The sequence below is a fragment of the Myodes glareolus genome, chromosome 3, assembly GCF_982192425.1.
Source record: "Myodes glareolus chromosome 3, mMyoGla1.1, whole genome shotgun sequence".
Taxonomy (NCBI): Eukaryota; Metazoa; Chordata; class Mammalia; order Rodentia; family Cricetidae; genus Myodes; species Myodes glareolus.
The window spans coordinates 26,680,956-26,705,130 of NC_142028.1; the positions used below are offsets into that span (position 1 = coordinate 26,680,956).

At 45.8% G+C, this 24,175-nt stretch overlaps 1 protein-coding gene across 1 annotated transcript in view; it reads right to left on the reverse strand.

Moving 5' to 3' along the window:
• Positions 1-24,175, reverse strand: part of Ano2 (anoctamin 2) — a 353,748-nt gene that overhangs the window by 327,228 nt on the left and 2,345 nt on the right. Inside the window, exons 2-3 of the mRNA XM_048444098.3 lie at positions 5,602-5,777; positions 3,972-4,295 (exon numbers count right to left, since the gene is read on the reverse strand). Of these exons, the coding sequence (XP_048300055.2) occupies positions 3,972-4,295; positions 5,602-5,777 (500 nt within the window). The remainder of the gene's footprint in view (positions 1-3,971; positions 4,296-5,601; positions 5,778-24,175) is intronic.

Sequence of the window (24,175 nt, forward strand, 5' to 3'; positions counted from 1 at the left end):
TGAAGGGGATGGTAAGGTGAACTGAGGTGACGTCCAAGGACCCTTTAGAAACGACACGTGAGAGATCTGTGCAGGGCATGAAGGTTCTGGACGCCAGCACTGGGCCAGAAAAACAAGCAGAGTGAGCCGCGAAACGTGCATTTGAAGTGAATTTAACATTCACAGAGTCCCCCAAAAATGTCAACACCAAAAGGAACCTAAAGAGATAAGATGCTGGGATACAATGTTATAGCCCAGGAGGGCAGTCCAGAATAAAGGACAGGCAGTCGGAAATAAATCTGAATAGAACATGGATCTCAGTTAATAATAACATGTCAATGTCGGTTCATCAATTGTAACTAGAGTGCCAATTAATAAGAAGGTAATAACAGGGGAAGCCAGGCACAGGGTAGGACCATAAGAGCCCTGCACACTACTTCCAATTTCCCTGCAGCTATAAAACAGTCCCAAACAATAGCCTATTTTTAAAACGGAAAAAAAAATTACAAAATTGCATACAGAATTTCCCAGAACCACGATGTACTAGAACGGTTGCCTATGGAGAGAGTAGGCAGCGACAGCAGAGGGGAGCATTTGCGGAGCATTTGCAGATGACAATAACGATGATGGCTTGCCACGAGTACAGGGTGCAGTTAACTTCTCCCGTGTGTGCAATCCCAACACCGGTCAGGGGAACTTGTCAGAGAGGGGGAATCTTCTCAGAGAGTAGATCATGATGGCACATGAGTGGGATGAGAGGAAGGTTCAGGGAGGCTGAGCCCTCACGGAAAAGAGTTAATTGGACCTTAAAGCTAGGATGGAGTAGGGAGGGAGAGTGTTAGTCATACAATAGAGGGAACTTTACAGGACAAGATTCCATCCTAACCTAGCACCAGTCACTCAGATATCCCAGTGCCCCCTAGATTCTCAGTCCAGGGCCTGAGTACTGGGCAGAGAGCACCAAGGATGGGCAGATACATCTTTGCTGATGTAGCCGATGACTGTGATAAAGACCAGGCCATCAGAGGAATTCAGGTCGATGTCGAATATATTATCCCTAATAGCACATGGAGCACATTCGAACTATATGTATTTTTAAAAAAATGTTCTACAAAGTCACTCATTGCTGATCTGAAATTTAATTTTAATGACGCCTTTACTCTGTTATGTGTGGAAGTTCTGAATAATAATAACAGCATGGTGCTGCTCTGGCTGCTTCGTTTGCTTCACTTGTTCCATCTTTTTGCCAACCCTGGGCAGGATGTACTTTTCCTGTTTATAGGCAAGGACACTCTGACTTAAGGCCAAGGCAAGCTGCCCAAGGTCCTGAGTCAGCAGAAGAGGCATAAGAAGCAACCATACCTAATCAACCTTCTGAGTGCCCCCTCCTGAGTGTGACCTGCCCTGTTTCCCAACCAAGTCCTCTACTCCCTGACATCAGAGACTACAAGTGTGACCTATAAGTACTTACAGCTCCTTGTAAGGCCAAGACCTTGGAGACACCTGCTCAGGTGACTCCTAGCGGAAGGATCACATGAGCTTTGGGTTTCAAACAGCAAAAATCAGTCAGTATCCCAGAGCAACAAGTTACAGTCTCCTCTACTGGTGAGAAGGTGACCTAGAGGAAATTCTCCTGCCAAATGGATCTGGATGAGCCATATAAGTCAGTACCACAGGAGCCTGAGCCAAGATACATGCAGAGAAGGGATGAATATCCTCTGAGGACCCTTCCAGTATAAAGACAGCATTAATGCTAAACTCAGAAATTAGATTTCAGATGCAAATGCCTTCCCAACTTTCACATGTCGCTCTTTAAAGCAGCTCAGTCCTAAACGTGACGCCTTCACCAAACCCCTCCCCTCAAGGCGCAGGGACCTGTTTGGAAGAAGCAAAGTGCAGGTTGTAAAAGGGGACGGATGACTCCAAGGAAACCATATCTTCCAGACACGACAGGATTGATGCACATATGAACGTCCAGGGATGGTGGCAGCACGCACAGAACCTGCGCATGCTCAAGCCAGATGCATCCCCAGCACTGAGAAGGGAAAGCGGTCCAGGGGTCCCACCCCTAACCAAGAAGCTATTTGGAACTGATGCTTGCTGCCAAAGGGAAAATCAGTTTCCTCCAATGGAGTGTCACTGGGCCTGTTAACCTCATTACAGGACAGGACAGGACAGGTACTCAGCAGTAGGTGGCCAACACAAAATAAACTCCTTGGCTTTTTGTGTGCTTTCTGTTTCGTTTTGGTTTGCTATGGCATTTTTCTTTTGTTTTGATTTTTGTTTTGATTGATGTAGGTAGTTGTTTTTTTTAGAGGGGCCCATAAAGTTAGGTGGATAGGAGTTGGTGAGAACCTGGGAAGAGTTAGGGAAGTGGAAAAACATGATCAAAACATTGCCTGAAAAAAAAGTATAAAAATCATAATAAACACTCATTGAGCACCCCATGTATACAAGATATTGTGCTAGATGTTTTCATTTCTCCATCTAACAGTGGGATATAAATATAATATAAATATAAATAAATATAAATATAAAACCACAGCTGCACAAGGAAGTTGCTGCTTTTCAAATAAGAAGCCTAAGTTTCCTCTAAAAGGCCAACCATTTATGCTTATGAGACATCTACTGTGAGAGATTGTATCTCAGGTTCTGGGGATGAAGCAGGAAATGAAACAATGTCCCCACCTTCACGGAGCTGGTGGGGCACAGATATGAGAAAAACCTAGCACACCGCTGTAGGTAGCAGGGCTGAGATAAATGAGATCGAGCAATGTAGAGCTGGGTCCAGGGGTGGAGAGTGAAAGGCCTGATGGGGTTTCAGGGGATCCAGGGAAGGAGGAAAGAGCAGGGACCCGAAGTGAGGGCATGCACATGCATGGGTCTGAGCAAGAGTCCCTGGAAGAGAGGACTCCATCACAGTCAACACCCCAAGACCAGGGTGACACCAGCCCACAACTAAGAGGAGGCTGATGGCTGGCCTGGGACAGAAGTTTGGAAAAGAGAAGATTGGAGATAGATGAATTTGGAAGAAATAGCAAGGCCAGGATATTTTGGAATGATCAGAGTGCTGTGGGCATGTACATGAATGAGTGATAGGATGGGTGGCTGGGTGGGTGTGCAGATGGGCGAATGGGGGTAAATGAATGGGTGGGTGGGTGGATGGATAGGTGGGTGGATGGGTGGATAGGTGGGTGGATGGATAAATAGGTGGGTGGATGGATGGATAGGTGGGTGGATGGGTGGATAGGTGGGTGGATGGATGGATGGATAGATGGATAGATAGGTGGGTGAGTGGATGGATAAATGGATAGGTAGGTGGGTGGGTGGATGGATAGATGGATAGGTAGGTGGATGGGTGGATAGGTGGGTAAGTGGATGGGTGAATGAGGGGGTGAGTGGGTGGGTGAATGAATGGTGGATTTCCATGGGTTGCTTTAGTCTGCTTACCAGAGGTGATATACATGTGTGTAAACACACACACACACACACACACACACACACTTACAGGTTTATAAAATACATTCAATAGTGTCCCATTCAGTCCACTAAAGCATCTCATGACAGATTTCTCGGGAGCTCTGAGAAAGCCTTACTGAAGGAGACCCTATGTCCCTACAAAGGAACTTAGATCCAAGTTCAACAGGTAAGCCAGATCTTCACATAAGGAAACCACTCTGGAGAAAGTCACAGACCTTCAGGGAACCATGTCCCACCTTCAGTCTCTAACCAGACTGCCAGGTATATCATGTGTGCATGACCAGGAGTGGGCATGGCCCACCACCACATTCCCACGGCAGCATGGAACCACTTGGCCAAAGTTACCGTAATACCAAGACTCTCCTGCAAGGTCTTGGGCAAAAGTTTCTGCTTTGCACAAAAGAAAAAAAAAAAAAAAAAAAAACAGGCCGTCTGCCAGAGAAAGTCTTCTTGAGGCAGCACTGACCACAGGCACCCACCCACCCTGAGACCTGTAGCCTGGCCAGCCTCACCTCCAAGTCCTTCTCCAGCTCCAGCCCGGCCGCCATCAGGTTGTGTTCAAACTCATCGCGCTGCTCCCTCCTTTCCTCTTCCAGAGCATCCAGAGGCCCAAGTTCAATATCGCCAGGGCCGCCTGCATGGCGCTCCTTGCCCGTCTCCCCGTTGGAGATAACAGCCACCGAATGTCCAGGGGAGCCGTGACCTTGGTGCGCTCCCCGTTTCCGGTAGTGGTATGCAAGCACATAATCGACTTTCCTCTGGTTGTCGTGGAAGTGCATTCGGCTCAGACGAGCTTCTGACTGGGGTTCATTGGCATCCAGGTAGTTATTGATGACCTGAGCAGAGGGAGAAATACAGGTGAGATCAGATGGGTATGGAGGCTAAGAGGATGTCCTGGCGCTCCAGGGCAGACTGGGAAGCAAGCCTCTCAGATCCAGAGGCCCTGCCTGTCCAGTGAAAGGATCTGCAGCCTCAGCCCGCATGTCACATGCAGCCCTCCACCCACGTGTGCAACCCGGTCATCAGTACCTTCACACAAACTCTGGCATCCAGTGCATACACACATACACACACACACACACACAGACACACACACACAGAGAGAGAGAGAGAGACAGAGACAGAGAGAGAGAGGCAGAGACGCAGAGACAGAGGAACAGAGGAATAGAAGCAGAGAGAATCAGGGAGATTGCACACACAGTAGAACACACTTGTCTGACCCCCAACCCTGAAGCCCACGCGCATGCCTGCTCATCCACACATACATGACACCTGCAAGCAGTCCCCACCACTCACACTCCCTGATTCTGCACTTCCACACACCTGTGAGGGCGTCCATGTGCACAGGCACACAAAGGCAAACCAACGCGCAGCCCTCCACAGGCACCACGGCACACCCACACATGTGCTGTTCCTTGCAGCGCTGCATGTGAGCCTGCAAACGCTCTGCTCTCTGTCAGCACACACAGGATACTCACTGGTAGGTGTTCGGGATCCATCAGGGCCAATGTCCAATCTCCTCTCCCACCCACAGGAATTCACTAGACACTCCGCCCCTCACAAATCCACATCTTCCCCTTCTGTCTCCTCCCCAGTCACTGGCAAGGACCCTGCCCACGACAGAAGCAGGAGACTGACTGCTTTCTCTATCTTCCACTCTTGACTGGAGAGGTAGAGAGAAGAGAGGGAAAGAGAGCAAGCGAGGCGGAGCAGGCCAGGGACCTGCCTCCCTCCCTCTGGGTGTTTCCTTGTTTATTACTGGTTTGATACCCAGCTGCCTCAGCAGCCACCTGAGAGGTCACCGGGGCAACCAGATGAAATGCCAGGCACTGGAGAGAGGCTCGGAGACGCCACAGCTGAGACGGGTTTCTCAGGCCTGTGGGAACTGAGTCTGGGAGCCTGCAGCCCAACAGGTAGTAATCATCCGGCTCTCGCCTTCTCCTTTCCAGACCCTTCACTGAAGAAGATAGCCAGGGTTGCTGCAAAATGAGCCAGGGTTGCTGCAAAATGGGCCTGGCTTGGAGAAAGGGAAGATAAAGGGGCTCTACCAAAAACCCAGGGCTTTTCCCATAAGCACACACAAGCCTCACATGACAGGAGGGCCAGGTGGGAAGCTCCCTTGGGATGTCCACCTATACTCACAGAACTGTCACGGGAACACTCTCTCCTGGAGATCTGGCTAGAGTGTCGGCTAGCACTGGCCCTCTGACCTGGGGCCTGGGGACTTGGCACTCTGAGGTACTGTTTGGGTCCCTGGCCTCCTCTGGCCACTGTCCGTGAACTCAGTCGCCGTGGAGATCCAGGGAGCAAAGGGATGTCTGTGAGAAAAAAAGACAAGAGAGGTGCCGCAAGTTCAGGTGACAGGACTCTCAAGACACAGAATCTAAGGCAGTGAAAGAAAGACCCCATGGCTCCGGGGAAATGACCTGGGCTTTTTTGAACATCCTTATCTAACTGCATTCATTATTTTGGTCAATGGGAGTAAAAGTAAATGGTAGCTCCCCTACCAAACATTCACACATACACACACACACACACACAGAGAGAGAGAGAGAGAGAGAGAGAGAGAGAGAGAGAGAGAGGCCACAGCTGTCATCATCTCTCATGTGTGTACTCAACATGCAACGGTGGAGCTCAAACCCAGGCATAGCGCCTGTTAGGCAAAGCCCTCCACCACTGATCCACTGTTACTCTGTCCTTTCTTTATCCCAGAGGCCATGAGGACTGGCCAGCGAGTCTGCAATCTGGGGCAGGAAGAAAGCCCCAGATGAGCCAGGGTCGGTGGAGCTCCTCCCAGGGAGACAGGACTGTAGAGTGTCTCCCAGGGCATCAGGGCCAGTAGGCGCCCTGGACAGTCCTACACCTGCAAGGAGGGAGCAAAGGCAGAGCAACCATGAACACGCTAAGGCAGCAGCGGACCCATGGAGCAGGAGACCATTTCGGTGGCCTTGAGAAGTTCGCGCACACCCGTGATTCAAGTCAAGTTCTCAGAGACCCACAGCCCCTTTCTGGCCCCTCTCCAGCCAAGACCCTTAGCCACCAAAGTCTTATAGCTGGTCAGACACACTCTGCCCTCTAGTCTCAGCGCGAGGAAACCCCAGGCAGCCAGTGCGCCTGTGCCTGAACCTGAGCCACCAAAGTCTTATAGCTGGTCAGACACACTGGTCAGTTCCATCATTTCTTCTTCCTTTTTTAATTTATTTTTTATTTTTGGTTTCTCGAGACAGAGTTTCTCTGTGTTGCCTTGGCTACTTGGCTGTCCTGGAGCTCGCTCTGTAGACCAGGCTGGCCTCAGACTCACAGAGATCCACCTGCCTCTGCCTCTCAAGTGCTGGGATAAAGGCATGCGCCACCACCGTCCAGAAGCTCATCGTTTCTTAGCACTGTAGCCACATTAGGCTTGTTTCTCCAGCTGCCCGAAGGAATGAATGAATGAATGAATGCCAGACACCCCAAATAGTGATTGGCCTCTGAGTTCACAATCAAAGGTGCTAATAAAGATTACTATGCTTTTTTTTTTCATTTTAAGCACCACATGGAGCAACAACACCCTGTACATTCAGATTGGCCCTAAGTAGTTGCCTAAAGGGTGAATAAATGTCAATTCTGCCAGATTTCTTGAAACACAGTCAAGGTTGAGGGTATAGTTTAGAGGTAGAACATATTCCCACCACCAGGTCAATTGTCAACCCTTGGGCATCCAGCGATCTAATGATATTTTCCAGGGAGTCTAGATCATGTGGTTATTGATCTTGAAAAGCATGGCCTCTCAAGATGTTGCTGTGTGCAGAGAAATTTGGCTGCTACCAGCGGGGTTGTTGTGGCTTGAATGTGAAATGACCCCCACAGGCTTGGGTATTTGAACGCTTGATATGAAGCTGGTGGTCCAATTTAGGAAGGTCATGGAACCTTCCAGAGGTAGAGCCTTCCTGGAGGAAATGAGTCCTTAGAAGCAAGTCCTGAGGTTTTATAGCTCAGCTCTACTCCCTTATGCCCTGACTATTGATGTGATGTGACCAGCCAGCCTGGCATTCTTGCTGCCATGCCTTTCCCAACACCTCCCTTCAGTCTCTAAGCCAGGACAGACCTTCCCTTCCTGAAAATGCTTCTCTGGTACTTTGTCAGAGCAACCAGGAAAATAACAAATGTGAGACAAACATCCATGACTGATGAGTGTAGACTCATCTGGGTGTTGGCTCTTAACCATTGGAGATCAAAAATCATAAGAAATCAAAAAAGGACTCAAACCTAGGTCTCAAAGACTAAGTAACTTCTGAAAATCAGAGGAAACCATGAAGAGCCTCCCCAGAGACAGAACATACATCCTGGTGGTTCAACATGATCTCCCAGCTCAGGACATTAAGGCAGAGGTTCCATCCTTGGGTGCCATCTTGCCCCGTTTCCTTCCTTGATACCTTTCTGCATATCTATGCCTCAACTGGCCCAGAGCAGACCTTAGACCAGAAAGATTAACCCAGAGAAAGTCCAGATGCACAGCTTTGAGGTGATGAAGAGGATGCTCATCTGGAGCCACCTGTCCCTGGCGGTTATCTTCCAATATGCCCAAATCACAGTTGAGAAGCAAACCAAAGCTTTGGTCAAACCATGTATACCATCTCCTAGGAAGCCTTGGACCTCCAGAGCACCCACCAGCCATCTTGGTTATGTCTTCTGCTTCCTCTGAGCCAAGTTCATCACAACTGCCTGGAGGTGCTTTTGTGGCGATTTCCCAGCCCACGTTGACTAGGACGGCGCATGTGGTTCAATGACCATCACTCTAGAAAGGCATAGCCAGGCAGTGATGGCAGAGATCTGGAGTCACAGTCCTATTTGCACCATTAGGTGAAGGCTGTAGAGGTGTGAGTGAAACCTGGCCATCAGGAAAGGAGATCGACCTTCTAGAGACTCCCTAAAGCATAGCATAAAGGTGAAAGAAGATCCATGAGAAGTCAAGACCATCACACACAGCCTGTGAAATGGGTTAGTCCACGCATCTGGAAACACTCTTTCTCCTTTCTCTTCATTCTCTTGGCTTTTAGCACACTTATCTTTTTTTTTTTTTTTTGAGACAGGGTTTCTCTGTAGTTTTTGGTGCCTGTCCTGAAACTAGCTCTTGTAGACCAAGCTGGCCTCGAACTCACAGAGATCTGCCTGCCTCTGCCTCCCGAGTGCTGGGATTAAAGGCGTGCGCCACCACCGCCCGGCCTAGCACACTTATCTTAAACATCAAACAGATTCGTGGGCACTGATGCATTTAGGTGCCATGAAGGTAGAAGAGACAGCTTATTCATCTCTGCATCAGTTAGACAGACGTTGTCAAGGGTGGGATCTGGGGCCTCACCACACCTAACTTCCTCCTAGGTGCTATCACCCACTCCTATGAAGGTCATTACCATCTGTCACTGACTTGCAAATTTTACTGTCTACCCTTAGCTTCCTCTAGGCAGAGTTGCCCACATTGTCCTACCTGCTTGGCACCTACACTTGAACGGTTGAGAGCCTCTCAAAGTCAACATGCCCCAAACCAGACTGATGATCTTCTCCCAACCAGATTCTTTTCCAAGATTACCCACCTTATCCATGCTTGGGATGTCCTATACACTCAGAACACAGCCAGAAATCTAGAACTATCTAGAAATCCATCTGCCCTCGTACCTCATATCCCATTTGACACCAGCCCCGCTGCAGTTTTAAAAGCATAGCGACCCTATCATATCCAGAAGACACTGCTTCACCCCAGTCCTCCCAACCTCTGGCTTTTATAATGTTACCCCTCCCTCTTCCAGAATGGTCACTGAACCTTGACAGGGCAGTCTGGTATAAATGTCCCATTTTATGAGGAACCACTCTGCGGATACTCATTCTCAAGAGGATATTTCTCAAAGACTGAAAAGATCTGTAGCAAGCAATGACACCAATGCAGCAATGAAAGTCTCCCAATAACAAGCACCCCGGGAATGTTCCTTGCTGGATTTCATCGTGTCTGCCAAGAACTAATGCATGCATACTTCAAACTACTCCATCAAAGAAAAAGGGAAGCGCTTCCCGAGTCCTTCTTGAAGCCTGTATTTGCCTTCCAACCTAAATCAGGTAGAATGTAACGAAAACACAAAACTATGGACCCACTTCTTTGATTAATATAGATGCAAAAGTCCTCAGTAAAATCCCCACAAACAGAATTCAACAACATACTTTAAAAATCATGCACCATGGCCAAGACAGTTCAACATGCACAAAGCAATAAATGAAATACAGTATGTATGTAGAAGCAGGACAAAAAAAAAAAACACATGATTATCTCAGTCACAGAACAAAAACCTGACGAATCACCCCATCATCATAAAATTCCTGAGAAACTAACTATAGTTTAAATCATTAGTTTATAAAGTTAATTTTATAGCTATAGTTTAATAGTTTATATAGATATAGTTTAATTTATGTAGCTATAGTTTATACATAACTGAAGAAACTAACATACCTCAACACAAGGGCTCTCTCCAGCCAGCTGACAGCCATTATCATTTTGAATGAAGAAAAGATAAAATCACTTCCTCTAAAATCAGGAACAGGATAGAAGTGTCCTATCTCTACAGTCTTGGTCAGTATAGTACTAGAATTCTTAGTCAGTACAGTAAAGCCAGAGAAAGGAAAGAAATAGAGAAGGAAGACAGTTGATCCCTGTTTGCAGATGGTCTGACCCTATACTTAGACCCTATGGTCTCCATTAAAACCTTTAAGATTCAGTTTCTTTTAATTTCAGGAAGACAGTAAGATATAAAACCAGTATACAAATATCAATAGTTTTTGTACATCAATGAAGAACCTAGAGATAGAGAAATCAGAAAAACAAACCCATTCACCACAGCCTCAAAAAGATCCTGTTACGTAGGGATAAATCTAACCATAGAGTCAAGAAAGTGAAAAACTATAAAATACTGAAGAAAGAAATAGAAGACACTAGAAGCTGGAAAGTTCTCCCAACTTCCTGACTCAGTGGAATTAATATTTGCATAAACAACACGCTACTGAAAGCAGTCTACAAAGTCAATGAAGCCCCCATCTAAATTCAAATGACATTGCAAACTTTGCCCACCTATCCAGCTCCAAATGCCGAAAGTTATGGGCTCCCTAGGCTCCAACCACTATGCACAAACTCTCCCCACCTTTCTTGCTTCTGGTGCTGACAGGTAAGGGCTTCCTCTTAGACCTCAACTGCTCAGCTCAAATGGTTCACACCCAGCCAGCATCCAGCCAACAGGAAAGGGCTCACACTCTGACCTATAATCCCAAACTTTCCCCATTTGCTCGTCTCCAGGTCTTAAGTCTTCCCACCCTTCTCAGCCCCATCCAGCTACTCTGCTCTAAGTCTCCGGCATTGCTTGTAGCTCCCATATGCCTGCTTACCATAGCTTCCTACGGAGCTTCCCAGACTCAGTAGGAGGGGCACTGGCTCTCGTCTAGCCCACCCGGCTCTCCATCCGGACTGACTTCTTACTCGTCTGAGACTACCACATTTTCTACTCTGGGCTCAGTCTTGGCTATTTCAGTTCAGGGACCCTAAAGAAGGGTTCTGCCCTTCTTGTTGAGGACAACTCCAACCTCCAGACTTTGTAAGGCTACAGGTGCCTTAGGTAGAATGGAAGATTTGAAGAGAAAAATAAAGCCTACAGGATTCAGGCCAGGAGAGGCCCATGTCTAAATGACCGAAGAGGTAGAGCCAGCTTTCAGAGCCTACTTACACAAGTCCTGAGATCCTCCCCTCAGCCCTCTCTACTTTGATAAGCCTCATTCTATTCAAATATTCCCCTTTCGTCACCAGAGAGCTCCCACACCCAACCCTTCATTTAATCCTGACTAGGCTTATTTACACTAAACAGATAGCACAAGATAGCATAAGTAGGAAGGTATTTTGAAAGCATTGGTGGGTTCATTGGGTGCAGGACTTAGTCTGAAGGCACAGTCTCCAATGGGGGACACAGATGGAGGGTGACGCTTGAGAAACACTGGGAGGCAGGGATTCCAAATGAATCCTTCAAATCATGTCACATACACACACAGAGCGAGAGACCAACAGACAGCTTAGCACAAGTCTTCAAATTTACTGCATAGGATTAGAGGGAGAACAGGCATTCAAATAGCCACAAAGGATGGGCACTCAAGAAAAGTTCAGGCGGGAGCCAGGACAATAAACAAGAACAGAAGACCAGAGACACTGCCAGGAGCAAGGCAAGGAATTCATTGTCAGGGAAAGAACAGGAAGTGGGTTCAGCAGGTTCAGGATAGAGAACAAGGTGACTCATCAGGGCCCTGGAACCTCCCAGAGGTGGTGGGAGCAGGCTTCCCTCCCTCCCAGGGGTGCTGGGCTTCCGAGCAACAGGACTTTTCCTCCGAGCTTCCCCCTCAGCACCATCCCCGTCTCATCACTGACTATGGATGACTGAAGCTTGAACTGCCCTGGGTTTTAAAAGGCAACCTCAGCCAGACGTTGCGACACAGGCACCAAGGAGGCCAAGGCAATATGACTTCCACAGCTCCACGGCTCCACACACAGCCAGTCTGGAGAGCGCAGTGGGGTCTAGACAACCCTGAGCTAGACAACAGGGCTATATCTCAAAAGGGGACAGGACATCCTTCATCACTGCATCTCAAATCACTGCTTCTGGCAAGAACAGTCAGACCCAGGACATCAGAGGGAGACAGAGCACACTCATCCTCCAAGGCTAAGAACAGGAGTCCAGATAGCAATGGCCCTAAGCATGGTGGCTCCTCTGGTGAGGCTCAGAGAGAGCTGGGCACTTCCACATTTGAAGGCCCTCACCCCAGGTCCAACATAGTTCATCTTAGGAGAGTTTTTCAACTTTGGGGTAGTGTGGAAATGTCCGCATTCCATCATTTGACTATCACTGTGGTATTTAACAAATTACCTGAGATGTCAATACTTTGTTATAAAGAAGGCTTTGATACAGTTGGGTTTACCCATCTGTGTTCAATGTCAGTCAGTATTCTGAACATGTTTAAAGGCAGATAGATTATGGTTATGGATGGATAGGGAGGGCTGGAACAGGAGGACCAAGTGGAAAGGGGAAGAGAATGGGGGTAAGGGAGGGAATGCAAGGAAAGAAAGCTAAAAGTAAGGGCCATTTGTGGGGCAGTATAGAAACCTGATACAGTAGAAGCTTCCCAATATACATATGAAGATGGTCTAAGTGAAATCATAAAATAATGATGGTAGGCAAAGTCCCAAGGGGCCATCTCTTGTCACCAAATGAAGCCTTCGATAACAGGGATGGGTTATATCTAATCGAATTGTTGGCTGAAGGGGTCTCATGGGAATCCCCAAATAACCCAGGCTGTTGCCAAGACTGTAGGTTGCACTCCACAAACTGACAGCCAGGTCCCATTGCTGAAGACAGCACCTCCACAACTCAATGAACATGGGGAAGTTGACCTGGTGCTGACATAGAGCCTTCACCCCTTTGTTCTAGCATTTCTGGTACAGGACGGTATTCTGCATGGCACCAAAAGAGAAATGTGAACACCAAGTCAGCCACATTTAAATCAATCAGCCTTTGATTCACAATGATATCCTGCCTTTAAAAAAAAATATGCCATAGCAATAGTGGCACAAACCTGGTGGGAGTAATCAACCAATATTTGATTTGATGGAAGGCCCACTCCATGAGATGGAACCCATACCCATCCAGTTTGAATAACCGAGAATCAGAGACCTAGGGTCAAATCAAATACTACTGTTCTAAAAAACAAACAAAAACCAAAAGAGTACCAACAAAATGTCTCCTAATGACATTCTGCTATTGCACAGATCAGTGCCTTGCCCGGCCATCTCAGAGAATCTTTCTCCTGTAGCAGATGGGAACAAATACAGAGACTCAGAACTAGACATTATGCAGAGAATGAGACACTTTGGAACAGTCAGCCCAAAATGAAATGTTTTTATCAACTCCTCCCCTCAGGGCTCAGGGAACCCCAAAGAAGAGGAGGCAGAAAGAATATAAGAGTCAATGGGGATGGAGGACACTTAGGAAACGAGACCCTCTAACTCAATATGAACGAAACTTCTGTGAACCCAGAGACTGAAACAGCTTGCCCAGGGCCTGCGTGGATCCGCATCAGGCCCTCTGCATACACACTGTGGCTTCCAGTTTAGTGGTTCTATGAGATTCCAGAGTGTGTGACCAAGTGGGTCTCTGATTCTTGTAACTTCTCTTGGTCTCTTTTCCTTCTGTTTGCTTGTCTTGTCCAACTCCTTTGTGATAGTTTTTGTTTTATCTTATTGTATTTTATTTTGTTATAGTTTACTGTTATTCCTTAAAAGCCTATTTGTTTTCTGAGAGACAAGAAAGGGAATGAATCTGGATGGGAGAGGAGAAGAGGAGGAACCGGAAGAAGGAAAGGGAGGGGAACCCATAATCAGGATTTATTACGTGAAAAATAAATCTATTTTCAATAAAAGGAAAAGTGCAGTAGTCTGAGTGAGATGTTTTAAATACACACAGTATTTTCCAGATGGGTTTGCTGGGATGTGACTGTCGTAAGTCAGGGGACATCTCTATCCTAGAATCTTGTCCATTCCATAGTCTTCATCATTGACCTGCTGAGCTCTCCTGAACGAACTTGAAACATCAGTTTACATCTGGGCCCAATTGTCTTGCTGATTACCCCACACCTTGCCCTATTTGTCTTGAAGAACCTCCCACAGCCTCCAGTGAGACCACACTAAGCAAGTCCTGCCACACAAGAAAAGCTTTTCACAAATCTCCTCCTTAGCCCTTGGCTCAAATACAAATCAACACCCGGTTCCTGATGACAACATTGCCACAGTTAGCATCTCTGCCTGGTACCAGCATAAGTGCTAACCTTAAGTGCAGACCTCCCTGTCACTCATCTTACTCCCCTCCATGTTGTGATTTGAATTTAAAAGGCATTTGAACACTTGGTTTTCAGGTGGTGGCATTATTTGGAAAGATTGGAAGCTTTAAGAGTTGGGGTTTTCATCAGAGAAATGCAAATCAAAACAGCTCTGAGATCCCATCTTACACCTGTAAGAATGGCCAAGAACAAAAACACTGATGACAGCTTATGCTGGAGAGGTTGTGGGGCAAAGAAAACACTCCTCCATTGCTGGTGGGAGTGCAAACTGGTACAGCCCCTTTGGATATCAGTATGGCAATTTCTCAGATAATTAGGAAACTACCTTTCTCAAGACCTAGCAATACCACTTTGGGGTATATATCCAAAGGATGCTCAGTTGTGACACAAGGACATGTGCTCAACTATGCTCATAGCAGCATTGTTTGTCACAGTCAGAACCTGGAAACAACCTAAATGATGCCCCTCGACCAAAAAATAGATAAGGAAAATGTGGTACATTTACACAATGAAGTACTACACAGCAAAAAAAAAATGACATCTTGAAATTTGCAGGCAAATGCATGGATCTAGAAAACATCATATTGAGTGAGGTAACCCAGACTCAGAAAGACAAATATATGTATTTACCCATAAGTGGCTTTAGTCATAAAACAAAGAAAACCAGCCTATAATTCACAATCTCAGAGAACCTAGATGACAATGAGGACCTAAGAGAGACTTATAAGGATCTAATATACATATGAAGTAGAAAAAAACAAGATCTCCTGAGTAAATTGGGAGCATGGGGACAATGGAAGAGAATAGAAGGGGAAGGGAGAGGAAGGGAGGGGAGTGGAGAAAAATATATCACTCAATAAAAACAATAAAAAAAGAAAAAGAAAAAGAAAGAATATAAAGTTGTATAGGTAAGGAGGTAGGAATTTCTCAGTGAAGTTGGGGAGGAGAAAGAAAATGATCAAAATATCTCACGTAGCAAGTCTTCTAAATAAAAAAAGAAGTGATTTACAAAAAAGAGTTAGGGCTTTGGCTTTATTGAAAAAAATGGGTCACATGGGAGTGGACATTGAGGGTTAAAGCCAGTCTCACTCCAACCTAAGTATTCTGTCTCCTCTCCTTCTCTTCCTCATTCCTTCCCTCCCCTCCTCTTCTTCCCCCCTTCTTCCTTCTTCCTTCCTCTTCTTCCTCCTTCCTCTTCTTTCTCTCCTTTCCCTCTCCCTCCCTTCCTCCCTTCCTTCCTTCTTTTTTCTCCCTCCATCTCCCCCTCCTTCCTGGTGATGCCATGTAGCCAGCAACAACTCTACACTCCAACCACCACAGAGACTCCAATGGATGGAGTCACCACCCACAATGCCTTTCCACTGTAGCAGACTGTATCCCCCAAATCACGTGCCCACCTAAGTCTTTCCTCTGTTGAGTTGTTTCCTGCCAGGTACAGGGAAACAGCAATGGGAAAGGAAGGGAACTAACACATAAGCTCTCCTCCTTGGCACACCTACATGGCTCAGGCTGCCATTTGAAGCACCTGCACCACGTCAATCCCATCAGCGGGTTTTCTACTCTTGTGAGGAGGAAAAACAAGCTGTCTAGTCTGTTTGCATAGGGTTTTTCGTGATCCACTCCACACCTACCTGTCTGGACTGCTTCATTTATCCCGTGAATCTGCTGTCTGCCTCCTCCTCCCCGATCCTTTACTGCACACGCCCTCCATCATGTCATAAGCATGCCTGGGTTTCCCCTGGAAGGGCAAGGCGGTTCCATCCAGTCTCCTGTATCGCTGTTCTTTCATTCCAGAGCCGTTTCACTTGCTGTGCATTGTGGGACTTTTGAGATTGTAAAGCTAAACAGAACACAGTCCTTCCCAACAAGCCCTGGGTTCTCACAGGGAAGGAAGATGTCCAACAAAGAAAGGCCAAGGCCCTCCACTCTGCCTAGAGGTGTCAGGAAAGACCCCAGAGAACATGACTTTTTTCCTAAGAACGGTCTCACTACGTAGCACTGGCTGTCCTAACCCACAAATCTCCTGCCTCTACCTCCTCAATGCTGGGATGGCAAGTATGAAACTCATCTGGAGGTGAGGAATAGGCATCTGCAGTGGGCAAGGGAGCAGAGGTTCCAAGAAGGCGGCAGTCCTTTGGTCCCGAGCAGCGATTACTGGGGCTCTGGGAGTGAGGACCTCAGCCTCTGCCTCCGCCTACTTCTTTCCCACCCACAGCGCCGGCTGCCAGCTGTGCTCAGTGTGACTGACGTACAGACAGGACCACTAGAGATATTAAAGTAAACGTTTTTAACATGTCCTGGAAGGTCTTTTAGCATCTTTTACATTCTCCTCAACTTTCCCAAGACTTTCTCCTGCTTCACCATGTTCATGTGTATTCTTGCATTCTGTCTGTCTGTCTGTCTGTCTCTCTCTCTCTCTCTCTCTCTCTCTGTGTGTGTGTGTGTGTCTGTGTGTGTCTGTGTGTGTGTGTGTGTGTGTATTCTGAATGAAATTCCTGCAGGTCCCATGGGATAAACTTCTTTTTCTCTTCTTTGGTCTTTGGTATTGACTTTCTTTGATTCTGAACATCTCTCTCCAACTCTATAACCATTGCCAGATTCTACTGTTGGTATTCAAGGTCATAATTTATAGTAATGTAATATGATTTTAAGCAGAAGAGAAACATACCATACTTAGAATTATATTCTAAAGACCACACTGGCTATAGTGAGCATAAATGGGGTGTCTGGAAGAATGGGAGATGGGGGATGGGTAGATAGGGGCAATCCTCAACACCTTACTGCTACAAATGACCTTCATGAATGGGAGGACCTTTTGTTATATGGGTCATGGTGTTACTATAAAATCTCCATTGTCTTGAGACTTACCAAGCAACTGAGTGTTCTCCTTCCTAACACCTCCATCAAATATAAACACTCCTGTTCTAGTTAGATATCCAGGTACCTGCTGGAACCGATACCGGAGATAAATCAACTGAGAAAGTGGAAAAGTTTCTTTAAGACCATGGCTTGGAGGTTTCAGCCCTTAGGAGGTTGTTGCTGCTGCTTTGGGGCCTCTAATAAGACAACCCATATTGGTCCAAGTATTTGGTGAAGGAAGCTGTTCACCTCCTAGCACCCAGGAAGCCATAAAAGTTGAGGCACTGGGGTTCTGATATCCTTTTCAAACACATGGCCCCAAATACCCAACCTCTTTCTATTAGTCACTGCCTTCCACTCCTGCCATGTCTGAAGTTTCCCCCACATCCACGTAGGCTGACAAGTGCAGGGTTAAACCTTCAACATACGAGTCTTTGAGGAACACAGAAGATCCACACTGTAGCAATTCCTCATTAGCCAAATCCATTCCAAACCTGAGCTCACTGGCAGGGCCAGGCACTTTGTTTACATCAACTCATCTAACCTTCTGATAACCTTATGAAGAACATGCTGTCTCTGTCATGTACTCACTCAATGACAAAATTCATAGTTTAGAACTCAGACAGGTGAACCAAATGAAGCTTACTCATTGCTAACCCATCCTTCACTCTGGCTCAGAGCGTGACTGATCAGATTAAAGTGTACATGCCCTCCTTTGTCTGCCATGAGAAAACAGCCTGTCTAGAACATAATTGGTCAAAACTGTTCTATTGGCTTATTAATTAGGCCTGTTTTGCAACAAGTTCACTCTGTTTGACACGAAAGAACGTGATGATGCATCATGAACAATGAGCGAACGTAACTTCACCACCTTGTCATGCACACACGCGCATATCCCACTTTGATTGGTTCATCTCTTCTGTGACTTCTTTCAGCGTCTCTCATGCCCCTCCACCACCCACAACATCTCCCATATCTGACCACCTCTTTCTCTTGAGTGTATCTACAACTTGCCCTAACACAGTGAAGATGAATATTCAGAACTAGAGATCAAGGTTTGAACATTAAAACTTAGGATGGATTTGTATTTCACTGATGACCAATGATACTGGGAATCTCTTCACAGGATGCTGGTCAGGTGTGCATCTTGTTTGGAGAAATATAGATTCTTTGTTTACTTAAAAATTAGGTTGCTATCTTTTGGTTGTATAATTGTAAGAATTATTTACATATTCTGGAAACAGGATCCCTATCTGGTCAATGACTTGCAAAGATTTATTCCATTATAGGGGTTGTCTTTTCACTTCTTGATGGCACCCCAAGGCATGATTTGGTCTTCGTGTGCAGAATATGTGTGAGAGAAAGAGAGCAAGAATAAAACTGAGAGTGAGAGACAGATGGGGAAGGGGGGAGAGAGAGCAGAAGGAGTGACCATGTGGCACTCTGGAGGTCAAAGGACACCCTTGGGTGTCCATCTCACTTTCTAGTTTCTACATGGTCTCCCTTATTGTGCAGGGCTGCACATACCAAGGTAGCCAAGCGGCTAGTGTGCAAGGACTCAGGTAGTCACACTGCTAATGTACAAGGACTCAGGTAATCATGCTGCTAGTGTGCAAGGACTCAGATAGCCAAGCTGCTAGTGTGTAAGGACTCCGGTAGCCACATTACTAGTGTGCAAGAACTCAGGTAGTCACACTGCTAGTGTGCAAGGACTCTCCTTTCATCTTCCCATCACGGAACACTGGGATCACAGACACTTACACTACTGGGTCCAATAGTTTTTCACATAAATTCTGGGAATCTGAACTCAGTCACCGGGGCTTTAAACCAAGCACTTCCCCTACTGAGTCCCTTTTCTCAAATTTTCAGTATTTTATCGACCTCTTCATTGTGAGTCTACTATGTACCAGAAGCTCAGTATTCACCCCGTCTTTAAGGGCTTCTCCCTGTCTATACTATGTAAAAGTGTAAAGAGGGTTCTTAAATTTATCCCTCTGGGAGAATCTGGGGATGGCATCATTGGACAAGATTGAAATCTAGGCGCTTGGCATGGGTAGGCTACTACATTAATAAGTGGAATTATTTTATTACTATCCATATTGGCGGCAAATAACTGACACTATGCATATAAGGTATGATCTGCTCAGCTAACTGATACATTACAAACACTCTAAAAATGAAGCTATGCAGAAAGTATAACAATGTTCACTTCTCGCAAAAGTGACAACCCAGGGTTGGTGACGAGGGTGGTAGGTGGGTTCTTTTCCAGGTAGCTTTCCTGGGACCCCGGGTGATAGAGGTTCAGTCAGCTTCTGTCTTCCGTATGACGAAGAGTCGCTGAAGAGTGAGGAAGAGCTGGCCGGGATGGGTCAGACCTACAAATAGTGAGCCTCACCCTTCATGTCCCGATGCCTAGAGTTCAGTCTCACGGTCACACCTAACTGCAAAGGAGACTATGAAATGCAGAGGAGCCCCATGCTCAGGAGGAAGAGCACATAGAACATGGCCTCCAAGGAGTAGCAGCATTCTTGCAATAGGGGCCTACAAGAAAGAGCAAGTTTTGCATGGCATGGTCATGTTTACTGTGCATATTCACATTACAGATTTACACATCTGTCTACCAGGGGAAGGTATGAGATGCTCAGATTTCAGAACTCGGGACAAAGGAGCGTATAGTGGATCAAGAATGCCTCTCCAAAGGTAATACAGAGAGTGGACTCTGAGATAGTGGCTGCTTGAGACTCTGGTTTCTTGAGACTCCACACAGAATGTCATACAGCTATGCTACCAATATTGAGGATGGGACTTGTTTTCCGTTTTATTACAGCAGGTGGCCGTGCATCCAGTTCATACAGCAAGTTTATCAAGTCATTTGGGCACAAATTGCCTATGTTTTGTGACATCTAGCATCTGAATTTTTGGGGGGAGTGTAGAACCTGTTCTCAGTACTATGACCAAATCTCTAATATATGTTCTAGAAGTTAAGAGGCCAAACTAAGTCCATGCAGGTAAAAGGGCCTAATGCTGGTTGTGGCACACACACTTCTGTATTCCTGGAGCCAAACATGCTCATGGTTTGCCAAGTGTGATAACTTTTCCTTCGTCTCTAGTGAGTGACAGGCCTCTCTTGCTCCTGGACTCCTGTAAAACCATGTAGCACACTACCTGTGAGAATGACGGAACTACAAAATATGAACAATGACAAATATTTCTGAGTTGGCACAGAAGTTGACACTACCTTAAATGGCTAGCAAGAATATACAGTTTTTCAACGCACAGCCGCTTTGCAAAATACTTTGAGATTCCTTGAAAAAAGTTCAGCAGAATTGTCACGTGACCTGATGATTCTTCTCCCTCCCAAGTGTATACTCCTTAGGGAGGAAAACTGACAGGTGCCTGAGAGGTCAAAGAAGCATCTCTCCTAGCAGTCAGACAGCAGAAACCAAACATCCATCAGTTAACACATGGAGTTAACTGACATGTATTACAGACTTACAAGGGGATATCGTTAAGTCATAGAAAGGAATAGAGTATTAGTAATGCCAGGAGGGAGCTGAACCTTAAAAGCATTGTGCTAAGTGAAAGAATCCCGAGACACCAAATGTCACACAGCGTAGAGTTCCATTCGTGAAGCAATTCTATAGGACAAAGTTAGATTACTGCTTTCCAGAGACCGGGGGGGGGGGGGGGGGGAAGGTGTGTGAATGTCATGGAGCATGAAGTTTCTTTAACATAAGGAAATGCTCTGCATTAGATTTGGAGTGGATTGTGCAACTCTGTGAACATAGTCAAACAAACCCACTGGATAGATAGGTTTCATGGTATGTAAATTATATATGAATAAAGTTGTGGCTTTTTACAAATAGAAGTCCTAGAGCTGAAAATTACAATAACTAACAAGAAAAGTGTATGAGGTGAGCATAAGAGAAAACTGAGAAATAGAGAAAAATGGTCAGTGAAGTTTTAAAAATCAGATCAATGAAAGTAATCTAGAGAGCAGAGAACTCAGGTTGGAAAGCGTTTGCTCCGCCTCAAGGACTACTGAAACAGCATTCACAGCCCAGCAAACATATGGTTAGAGTCCCAGAGGAAAAGAAAGAAAAGGGACACAAAAAAAATGCTGCAGAACTATTGACTGAGTCACCAGTAACTGCTAGCTCTCAGGATTTCAGCAAACGCAACTTTAAAAAAAAAAAAAGTACAAAGGAAAGCACGGTTACATGCAGCCCAGTCAGACTGCTGGAGAAGTAGACACAGCCTTGTATAGCCCACCAGGCCAGAAAGAGGCTCCACCTGAATGAAGCTAGCATAGGAACTAAGGCTAGCTGCTTGTCCAAACACTAGAGATCATTCCGAGAAGTCCTGGAGTAGGAACAACAAAAAGTCCACCCGTATTGTACAACGAAACAAAATAGCCTTTAAAACAGAGGATGAGATGAAGACACGGTTCAGCAAACCACAAGCTGAAGGAGTCCGTCACTGGGAGAATGACCCCCCAGGAGGTACTAAGGGTGGTCTCGTCTCGAGGCTGAGGGGAAAGGTCAACAGCTGGAAACCCGGAAGAAAGCAATCAGCTGGGTGCCGTGGCAGGTGCAGGGTGTGCTGACATGTGCTTGATGAATCCCTGCACTGATGGCGCTGATGGAAGACAATGCAAGTTTGACACCAGCCTGGGCTGCACAGAGAGTTTCAATAGTGAGAGACTATCTCAAACAAGGGAAACAAGCAGTTCCGAGAGAAGTATCAGAAAAAGTATCGAGAGCCACTGGTCTACATGGCATCTTAAATGGAGTTTCCTATACGCTGTACTTCCTTTCCAGTTAGAGATTTAACCAATTCATCCATTATCATATAAACTTAATGGCTTGCAATCAGCTACTTTAAAAATGTAACAGAGAGGGGCTGGAGAGATGGCTCAGCAGTTAAGAGCACTGGCTGCTCTCCCAGAGGACCCAAGTTCAATCCCCAGTCCTTACATGGTGGATCATAACCATTTGCAACTCCAGTTTCAGGGGATCTGATGACCCACTGGCTTCCAGACTGTAGGAGTGCACGTGGTACACAGACGTGTGTGCATTAAAAGCACCCATACACATAAATAAAATACATTTATATGTAACAGAGAAGACTGACCCACATATGAATAAAACAGAAACATCTTCTATTTTAAACGATCAGTAACTATCCATGGATAAATAATACTCTTTAAAACCTACTAATGGGTGTTAGGTATTTAGCTCAGCAAGGGAGCTTAGCCAAACCAAGGCCCTCGGTTTGGTCCCCAGCACTGATAAATAGAATAAGATCTATTACTAAAACTATTGTTCTTTATGTTGGGCAACATCTTAGATAGTATCAATATGAATTGCCTTGAGGAAGTCTCTTGCTGTGCTCTCTACACTGGCCTGGAATTCGTGGTTCCCTTGCCTCAGCTTCCTGAGTGCTGGGATTACAGGCATGTGCCGTCACACCCAGCTTGCAACATTCATGTTAAAATTTAATGCTGGTGAGCTAGTCTCCTTTTATAGACACTGAGAGCCATGAGACTTATTTCCTTTTCTGACCTGTCAGAAAGTTCATAAATTTTTCTCAATGACAGTAGCTATTCTTAGCCCAGCTAAGTGTATATCCCTAGCCTGCTTGGTCTTGAGCCCACGATGATCCCAGCTTGGAAGCAGGGTCGGGACACAGCCTTCCCTGCAATATGACCACGGCATTTAACTAACCCCTTGCAAAATTAATACCTCCTTCAGCAGCCCCGTTTTCGGCCACATTTCCCATTCTCAATTACTGGCATCCACACTTCCTCCTAATGACTTCCTTTAAATAGAACAAACGCAATAAGGTGAGTTGGCGGGGAAATATGTGGTCCAAGGTCAGATCCGAGTTTTAATTGTGGCTTGATCCTTCGATGACAGAGGTTGGTGAGCACGTGATCACAGGCATGGCCCTTAGCGTCTCTGAGCATCAGGTTTGCCTCCCATGAAAAGGTTGAGTACTGACTCCCAGAGTGATCGTGCCAATCATCCGCTAGTGCCAGGTACATGAAGATGCTTGATTAAGAACAGTCTCGCTTTCCCTTTGGATACCAAGAGCCTTTGGCCTGAGCTATAGGACACATGGCCAAACTCTTCCCACTCGCCTCCTGATCACACTGCCCTAGCCACTGGCTGCCCCAACACTTTCAGGCCATGGGACCTATATTTCCTTTGCTTAACTATTCTGTGACTTCTTTTTATGCAATGTCTGTTCAAGCTTGCCCACTTACTTAACCTGCTGGATGGACACAAACAGAAATTGACAGAAATGGGTGCTACACTATACTAGCACCCCATACCCCATCTCTAGCTGTCATATACACGGTCTTCATGTGCCCTAGAGCGCCAAGCACAGGCTGGGACTGGCTTTTCTCATCCAGCATAAAGGAGCCACTGTGATTGGTGATGGGATAATAATATATTGGTATTTGTGAGTTATTGTTTTTAGAAAATTGTATTGGTGTTGATTTTTGTACATTGATATATTGAATATTGTATGTGAGTATGCTTCTACCTCTATTTGTATTGATATATATACATATATTTACATTCCTACCTCAGATTAAGATATTTATGTAATGATATACATCGTTTACATTTGGAGGTTGATATATATACATATATTTACATTCCTACCTCAGATTAAGATATTTATGTAATGATATACATTGTTTACATTTGGAGGTCATTGTCCTCACTCATTGCACAGTTGTTCATTCTCTTAGTCTTCAAGTTAGATAGATAGAAATCAATAGTCATATATGTTTGTTTTATTTATATTTAGGCTAATCAAGTTATTTAGGTGCATAGAGATCATACTTAGTATAGATAGTATAATCTTCAACCTCTTCGAAGAGCTGTAGAAAATGGCCTTTAATCTAACTCATAGTTCTATAGTAGTGAGACACAATCGCTCCTGGCATCACCGC